At 38.5% G+C, this 9,163-nt stretch overlaps 2 protein-coding genes across 2 annotated transcripts; one reads left to right on the top strand and one right to left on the bottom strand.

Moving 5' to 3' along the window:
• Positions 1 to 853: 853 nt before the first annotated feature.
• Positions 854 to 3,632, top strand: RHIMIDRAFT_251113 (uncharacterized protein; the record flags this gene model as incomplete). Its single annotated transcript, XM_023610793.1, has 9 exons — positions 854 to 1,018; positions 1,074 to 1,405; positions 1,456 to 1,705; positions 1,764 to 2,093; positions 2,156 to 2,290; positions 2,354 to 2,486; positions 2,557 to 2,777; positions 2,828 to 3,101; positions 3,151 to 3,632. The coding sequence occupies 9 exons, from the start codon at positions 854 to 856 to the stop codon at positions 3,630 to 3,632; spliced, it is 2,322 nt and encodes a 773-aa protein (XP_023466728.1).
• Positions 3,633 to 3,769: 137 nt separating this feature from the next.
• RHIMIDRAFT_251114 (uncharacterized protein) lies at positions 3,770 to 6,201 on the bottom strand (the record flags this gene model as incomplete). Its single annotated transcript, XM_023610794.1, has 8 exons — positions 3,770 to 4,077; positions 4,106 to 4,145; positions 4,197 to 4,464; positions 4,518 to 4,774; positions 4,826 to 5,133; positions 5,217 to 5,889; positions 5,958 to 6,145; positions 6,177 to 6,201. 8 exons carry the CDS (start codon positions 6,199 to 6,201, stop codon positions 3,770 to 3,772), a joined length of 2,067 nt encoding a protein of 688 aa, XP_023467006.1.
• Between the last annotated feature and the right edge of the window lie 2,962 nt (positions 6,202 to 9,163).

Genomic DNA, 9,163 nt, shown 5'->3' on the forward strand with positions numbered 1-9,163 from the left:
GGCTGATACTACGAAAATATTCTTGGTAACGGCGAATTTACATTTCATACAACATGAATTTTGTTCTCACCATTGGGTGCATTTATTTTCGATCATAGGCGAATTTACTTTCCGGAAAGAGTGTATAACAACTGAAGTCGCTTCATTGTGCAAAGCATGTTTTTATTTCAATAAAAAGCTTTTCTTGGTTTCATAGCAATAAGTAACGATTAGCAGAGTCAATCATGAGAGACATTGCCAAGCTTTTTCAGTTCATTGCGAACTGTGTTCCCAGAAGCTTTAGTGGTAATTAACTGTCTAATTTCTTTAAGTGTAGCACGGCTATTCGCACATACTACTCTTCCAAACTCTCTTTTCCTATCGTTGAAGATAGGGGGCCTTCCAGGCTTTGGCTTCGTCTCTACAATTCCAGTTTTTTTCCACTGTTGATAAATTCGACATACGGTTCTTTCTGAAATGTTCTCTTCAATGGCAAATTTGTGCTGCAGAAATGCCATCGCAGCGTCTGGTAACAATTTTTTCTTTTTGAGACAAAGTTAAATAAACCATTTTATGTAGCTATGAGAGAAAAATATATGAAAGAAAGAGATAATTCATCGAGCATCTTTCAAAAAACGGCTATTATCTTTTGGAGGGCACCGTACGTCGCTCCTGTGTGGCTAGTGCATCATTTGATCTCTGTTACAGATTCATTCTCCGTATGTTTGCAACCGCCAATTCCCCTTTTTCATAGACACACTCTCTACTGCTTCTTTTTTTCTTCTTCTTCTTCATACGCCACACCATGGAAGTATCTGATTATATAAATAGCGCAAAGACGTTTGCAGAGAAGGCTGCAAAGTTTTCTCAAAAAATGTCCCAAGGGCTTGTAGACAATGCTCGTGAATTAGGTCTATCTGGTGGTGACTCTGGCGCACAGTATTTTGATACTTCAGAAGAAAAAATGCGCAATATCAAGCGACAACTCGATTCCAAAAATGATAGAGAAAAATTAGACGGCTTAAAGCGACTCATTGCTGTAAGTTTGCCTTTGAAATTATATAATTAACCTTTTGAAGTTGACCCATCGCTAGATGATTTCCAAAGGAAGAGACGTTTCAGAGTTTTTTCCCGATGTCGTCAAGAATGTCGTATCACAAAATATTGAAGTACGTAAATTGGTCTACATTTACTTGCTACGATATGCAGAGCAAGAGCCAGATTTAGCTTTACTATCTATCAACTCATTTCAAAAAGACCTCAGCGACAAGAACCAGATTATTAGAGCAATGGCCCTTCGCGTAATGAGCGGAATTCGTGTACCGGTTATCAGCCCTATTGTTCTCTTGGGCATAAAAAAATGTATTTCTGATCCAAGTCCCTATGTGAGAAAGACAGCTGCCCATGCTATTCCAAAATGTTATAGGTAAGGAAGAAGCTTTGGAGAATACAATGGCTGACGTATGTTCAATACAGTCTTGATCCCTCGCAAAAAGATGCACTTGTAGATATCATCGCATCATTATTAAAAGATAGATCAAGTATTGTTATTGGAAGCACCATCATGGCATTTAACGAAGTTTGTCCGACGCGATATGATTTAATTCATCCTTGCTTCAGAAGATTATGCTCCATGTTGATCGACTGTGACGAATGGGGGCAGATGTCAATACTTAATGTGCTGTTGAGATATGGTAGAACTCAGTTTTTGAACCCCAACCCTCATGTAATATCACTTAGACACAGCCCTTCCATGCATCCTTCTGAACTGTTTCATATTATAGGGCGAGGATGAGTCACGAAGTGCACCAAAGAAGAAAACGATTCAACCTAGCAAGTCATTTTATTCAGATTCTTCAGATTCGGATGAACTAGAGGCAGATGATATACTTGAGATGGATGTTGATCATGAATTATTGTTAAAGAGCTGTATACCTTTATTACAAAGTAGAAATAGTGGTGTCGTTTTGGCAGTGGCAAAGCTATTTTACTATTTAGCCCCTGCATCAGATGCCAGCAAGGTCACAAAGCCTCTCGTTCGATTATTAAGAACGCACCGTGAGCAGGGCTACGTTGTGCTAACAAATATTGCTACCATGGCCCTGAAAAGACCAGTAAGTACTAACTTGGGAATTTGTAGATAACAGGCTGATGGCGTATTTTATTTTCACTATAGTATCTCTTTGAACCTCACCTTCAACATTTTTATGCGCAATCCACTGAACCTGTCTTTATTCGAGATACCAAGCTTGATATTTTAACAACAATTGCTACTGAAGCAAACATACACACTTTACTGAATGAATTCCAGGTAAAAAAAAAAAGTGGGCAATACTTAGTTTATATGATTGCTAACAAGTTTCAATTCTTGTAGCAATATATAAAAAGTTCCAACAAAGATTTTGTAGCAGCAGCGATTCAGGCTATTGCTCGATGTGCAACAACTGTTCCTGCAGCAGCAGATCAATGCATTCGTTTGTTGATGAAGCTTCTTCATAGCAAAAATGGTTAGTTTTCAACATAGTAAATTCATAACATAGCGCTTATATGTATACTTTTTCTTGTGGCATTAAATAGAATTGGTGATTGCAGAATCAGTACTCGTTCTCACTCGTTTACTGCAAGTTCCAAATGAAGAGCGATCAAAGTCAGTTATTGCACTTGTCAAGCTATTAGATAGTATACATGTACCCAAGGCTAGAGCAAACATCATCTGGCTTGTTGGACAATACGCAGAGATTCTGCCCAAGGTCGGCCCTGACGTACTACGTCAGGCTGTTAAAGGATTCGCTAAAGAAGTAAGGCAATAAGAAGTCCTGTGAGCTTTAGATATTGACGCCCTTGCTAGGAAAATGTGACAAAACTTCAGATACTCACTCTGTCTGCAAAATTGATATGCTTAAACCCAGAACATCCTACTTTGATCTTATTGAATCAGTATTTACTTGGCTTGGCAAGATATGACACAGATTATGATGTGAGAGATAGAGCGAGATTCATACGGGCATTGACCGTACCTCAATCATCTGGCGATAAACCGGGACTGGTTGTATTGAAACAACATTTGAAGGATATTTTGCTGTCAAACAAGGAATCACCCATCATCGAAAGCGATACAAAGGGTAAGTGTTTTCTTTTTCTTTTTTTTATCAATTGTTAATCGTTTAGTAGATGCTTCTGATTATATGATTGGGTCCCTTTCTCTTTTGGCGCGCCAACCACTTCCTGGGTATGAACCGTTACCTGACTTTCCTGAGGAGCAACCAGATTCTAGTGTGCGTGACAATGATGAATTGGAAGGATGGAGTGGTAGTCGCACGACTATTATGGAAACAGGCTTTGGAAACGATAGCTTTGAATACCGAAGCAGGCCGTCTACAGCATTATCTGGAATAGAAGCCTTAGGCAGCTCATCCATGTATCCAGTGGCAGCAAAAAAGAAGGGCAATGAATACGATTTGGATGCATTTTATGATGAGGCAAGTGAGGAAGAAGAATCTTCAAATGAAGAGTCGTCATCAGAGGATGACACTGAAGATGATACAGAAGATGGTACAGAAGAAAGTGAAGAGGAAGAAACAGAGTCAGAGGAAGAAGAAGAATCTTCAGAAGAAGAAGAGGAAATACTTCATCATCAAAAGAAACGATTCTAATATCTTGTAATAAAACTGTAGTTATTTCGGAATGTAATCTTTTCCAATATGCGAGTATAAAGATGATAAATAGTTTAATAAAAAGCGAAAGGAGGGGTAACAGTTTTCAATTATTATTATTATTTTCTAATAGTTGTTTAAACAGATCCAACGATCTCATCAGCCTTTTGCAAAGCCTCAATCATCTTCTTGCATTCCTTTCTTCGTTGCTGTGTAAATTCAGATTCTTGCAATAAGTCCTTTAATACGTCGGCATTATATAGTTCTGACAGCAGCTCGCGTTGAAGCTCTTCTTTAGCATGGCTGACTAACTTTAACATGATAGCTTTGGGAACCATGTCAATCATGGTTCTCTTGACGATATCAAAATAAGATTGAATTAAAAGCTCTACAAGTAAAATAGGGTTAACAACAGGGACGCTTCTTTCATTTATAGCAAAACTTACTAATAACTTCAGTTTCCATAAATTCACGTTCTGAAAGTGCTCCAGTAGCTTTTAAAGTAGCTGGTGGCTAAATGAAAAAAGTAAATAAAATTATCAAGCTGTGTGTAAAGAAACTTACAGCTTCCATTAATGCACCTGCCGATTTCTTCGTCTTTTTTGGGCCAGAGAAGAAGCTACCAAAGAATGATCCATTCATGTCGCTGGTGGGAGAGTGTCCATTTGTCTGAAGTGGAGCCAATGCTTGTTTGTGATTGCCGTTGGTTAGCTGTTTATCGGTTGCAGTGTTGGGTTGGGTCTTTGCTTGTAATTTATCATTAACGAGGGCAATTGCTTTATGACCACTCATAAAGTCAGGATGAGCAGTATTAATATAGCAAGCTTCCATTCTAAGGTAAACGGTTAACCTATTTCCTTTCCTTTTTGTCTGAAAAAGACTTACGAAACAAGGTCAGTGACAAGTTTGGTTGTTGGTGACACAGCTTTCTTGAAGAATGACAGGACGACTTGATAAAACTTTTCTTTTAAGAGAGGGAAACGCTTGAAGAATTGCTTATTCAATAACTGGCCGAGAATTCGAACTAGTTCATCGTACACCATATTGATACACTTCACACTTGGCTCTTCTAATCTTTTAATTTGTTGCTTTATGATGACTTCGAAAGCAGTCGTAGCTACAAATAGGGCTGGAGATGAACCCTAGATGATGCTGGTGAGACATCACGCTTTATGAGAATACAAGCAACTTACTGAAGAATTATAGAGAATGGTACGAATATCGACGTCCTTGATTTGATCTAATGGATCTATGCTCTTGACGCCACTGGAATAAAGTTCGTGAAAGACAAAGCTGATTCTTGCACCGCCGGATAGCTCGAAACTGGTCAAGTCATTGGAAGTACCATCGATGATCGTTCTAAATTCCGTACAAAATTCGGTAATAATATTTAGCACAAGGTTTGCTTGTCCAGAACTGGATCCATCATTCAAGGGATCACCTAATTGAAATAGTTCTTGTTGGTATTTTGCTAAAGCAGACTGAATCTTTGCTTTGATTTCTGGAAGACTGTTGCGAATATGGTGCATCAATATCTAATTTTGCATATAAGTAAAAGATCACTCAAGTTATAATTCTGTGTACTTGCCATGTTTAATTTACGAGCTAAAAATGGTGTACCACAATATTGTGCCTTGCTCTTGTAGGAGGGATGGTTCTCAAAGAATTCTCTTTCAGCGTCCAAGGCCTTTGCGATTGATTTCTTAGAATCAATATCTCGCTGTCCACGGTTGACAACAGGGACATAGCCTAATTTGAGAGGAATGATTCTACCAGCCAAGATGTCGATCACATCGGTGCCTTGATCCATTAAATCAACCTTTGTCAATACACCAATAGTTCTTAAACCTTCGGGATCCACTTCTCTAGCTAATTTCAATCCATCTGAGTTTGCCAAATCAACATTCGCAGCAGTAACAGCCAAGATGATAGCGTTGGGCTTGGTGATATATTTGAGAACCATATCACGAATTTGTTTTTCGATATCCTTGGGTTGGTCGCCTACAGGGACTCTGGTTACACCTGGAAGATCAACCAAGGTCAAGGTAAGCACGTTGGGAGAGAATACACGAAGGTTAATGGGCTGAGGTGAAATGCCAAGGTTTTTGCCTGTCTTAAGCTCTGTATCCTTTACGATTTCTTCACGGATTTTGTCAAAGTCATAGAATTTTTGTCCAGGAAGGTGGAGGAATTCACCCCACTCTTGCTTATCTGGACCGTCAGCTTCTGAAGCAGCTCTGTTGATAAGTTGTAGGACCTAGCATATACATAAATGCTCAGCAATGCTGTAACTTTTTTTTTTTTTTTCTAACTGAATTCCCTTACCAAAGGTCTACGAGTAACAATGCCTGTTCCTCGAGGTAAAAAGTCTCTGCCAACAATATTCTCCAAGACTGAACTTTTACCACTCGATTGTGAACCAATGACTACAATCTGAGGCAAATCTACGGGGTTGTGAACGCCAACAGTAGCGAATGCATCCTGTAACTTATTTACTTTTTTAATCGCGTTAGCTTTGTATTAAGGATTTTGTCTTTTATTTACCAGTTTTAATAAGTTGAGAATCCATGAGGATGTGAATGGAGAATAAATAAAGAAAGAGACAGAAAGATACACGGCATCTATACATAGTTACTGGCGGCTTTTTAAGCAAGTTTGTTAATGTTACACTAATACCATCTTTCTGATTGGTTATTAAAGATTCATAGGAATAGGCTGAGCAATGATTTCATTCTTGCTTTATGCACAGCTGTCTTCAGGGCCATGATGAGATGAATGGATCATAAACAGGGAGGATAGTATATGGTAGCTTCTACAAAGTGAGATAAAGAAGTAGCCAAGCCACGTGTGTTCTTCCCCTTAATCAAAATTTCAAGGGGACGATTTGCCGCACTTGACTAGGCATTTAGAAGAATGCCAAGCAAAGACTTGAGCTTGAATTATAAGAAGCTTTTGCTAAAATTGTCGTCAATATCCCCATTTATAAGCACTTGTAATACTTTAAGTTTTCTCTGGACAGTTTTATCACAATGGTTCAACTTTTTTATGTCGTTGAAATTGCCTCTTTTGAGGTTGTGGATATTTTGAATATTAGTAAGCCTTTTCTTTAACATAAAACGAGGCTGCATGTCGTATTGATTTGAAATAAATATAAATAAAGACGTGATTCCTCAAAAATGGCTTACTCTGATCTCTACAGAGTATATGATCACAGTCGACTATTGTTTTTCTCAAAGCAGCGTTGGTATTGATCTCTACATCGCCTTCCATTCTTTCTGGTATCTATCTCGCTGCATTCTTCTTGACACAGCTTAAAAGTACTCTTTGGATATCTAGTATCTTAAGACGATACTGCTTCCTATTATCAAAAGCAGATCAGAACAATTCCAAAAGGTTAGAACCACTACAAAAAAAAAAGATTAGGTCAGTTCAAAAGGGTTTATACGAGTTCATTTTTAAGAATAATATGAATATACAATTTATTACAATGATAACTAAACTATAGTACATGTTAGAAGTATCCTCGTCTTCCCGAGTATACATCATATGGATCAGAATATGGAGTATGTGAATAATAGGGTGTACTACTGCCATAATAATAACCATTAGAATGATCATACATACCACTAGGATAACCACCCGGCGTACTCGGATACTGAGGCATGAAAGGCTGCTGCATCTGTGGCTGTTGAGGGTATATCGAACTAGACGGGTATAGCGAGGAAGGTGGGTATACAGAGTTTGGTGGATAACCGCCCATCATCTGCTGATAAGGATTTACCATCATTGCTGGTTGCTGCATCATATTTGCTGCTGTTCCTATGGCACCATTAGAAGGCATAGACATACTCATGAGTAGTTGATTTAGCATAGCAGGGTTCATCATTGATTGCTGATATGGATTACTATTCATCATTAATCCTCCTGGTGCTCCCATGGTTCCTCCGTTGCCTGACATAAGCATCATAGCCATCATCATCGCTTGCTGTTGTTGTTGAGGTGGCATTTGCTGAAATAGCTTTACTTGCTGCTGTAATATATCTTCTCCTCCTGTTGTTGGCATTCCCATTCCCATCATTCCCATGTTGCCCGTCGGATTCATTACTGGATGTGGCATTACGTTCATAGATGGAGGCATGACACCTGGCATCATGGTGGGCATCATGCCATACCTGCCCATACCAGTCGGGTCCATACCTCTATATCCATATCCTGCAGCTTCTCGTAACTTTCGCTTTACCATATCAAATAGCCCTCCTTGAGGCTCAGGCATCCCATACATAGGCTGTTGTGGCATAGGTTGTGGTTGTTGCTGTGGTATATGCTGAGGTTGTGGCTGTGGCTGTGGTTGCTGCTGCTGCTGTTGTTGTTGTTGCTGTTGCTGGTGTTGAGGTGAGCCTGCTTGATGCGGTTGCGGTTGCGGCTGGGACATGGATATACTGTTGTAGCAAAGAAAAATATATAAAAGAAAGGTAAAGGCCAAATATACACATTTATGCCATATATGGTGTGTTATTGTTGTTACAGGATTTACCCGAATTACCTCACAGCCTTTGTTTTCGGTTTTCCTGATTTGTCAAGATCGCTTTTCGTTGCACCAAAATCCAGGAGAATCTCTTTTCATTGTTGTTGTTGATGATGACTTTGAAACTAAATGAATGAAAATTAAGAGACCATTTCAGGTTGTTTTTTTTTTTTTTGAAATATAAGAAAAGACGACATGCAAGTCGTTGAGGCCCTGCTTGACACTGGACAAGTAAAATACGGGAATAAATCACATCAAAAGAGAATCGAACTATTCCATTCTCTTTTTTAAGTTACGCACTGCAAAGTCTATGCTCTGTGCTATTGTATAATCTGTTACTCTATGACCAGTGGAATGATATACAAGCTAAGCAGAGCAAGTTCAACTGAGCTTAACCCTGAAAACGAGAATCAACAATCTCAAATGTTTAACCCTCTTTTCAAAACTTGTACGAAATGTTTTTGTTCTTTTTAGCAATTTCTACAATAATGGAAAGGCCAGCCAGAAAATAGGCTAATGCTAAGGGCGCTTCTTCTCCCATACATGTAAGGCTGTTCAATGGAATTTCCACGTGATTGATCCTGGTTCTTTATGGCTACTTTTAAAAAGTAAAATAAACGCGTCCTTTTATATCCTCATTTCTCGTATTTGTCTATTTTGACCTTACTCTCTCTGAAAGTAAATAATGCCTTTTTAATACTTTGATTTAAAACACGTAAGAATAGTGCTTTACTAGCCGTTGTAGATTTGATTTTAATGCCATCTCTTATATTTCAGACTAAAGATTGAAAAATGTACCTGCAGCATATTGGAGAGCGGTAAAAAGAAAGGTGTGTATAGCCTTATTTGACTGGATCATAAAAAGATGGTTATCTACTTTATGGATTCTAGTTCCTCTGCCGTTGTTTACCGAATAGTGAATCTATTCTTTACATTCTTCTCTTTCAAAAGGCAACAATATATGATTATCGTCAATAATGACATTAATATTGACTATGAGACTGCA

The sequence above is a fragment of the Rhizopus microsporus genome (genome assembly GCF_002708625.1).
Source record: "Rhizopus microsporus ATCC 52813 unplaced genomic scaffold scaffold_7, whole genome shotgun sequence".
Classification (NCBI taxonomy): Eukaryota; Fungi; Mucoromycota; class Mucoromycetes; order Mucorales; family Rhizopodaceae; genus Rhizopus; species Rhizopus microsporus.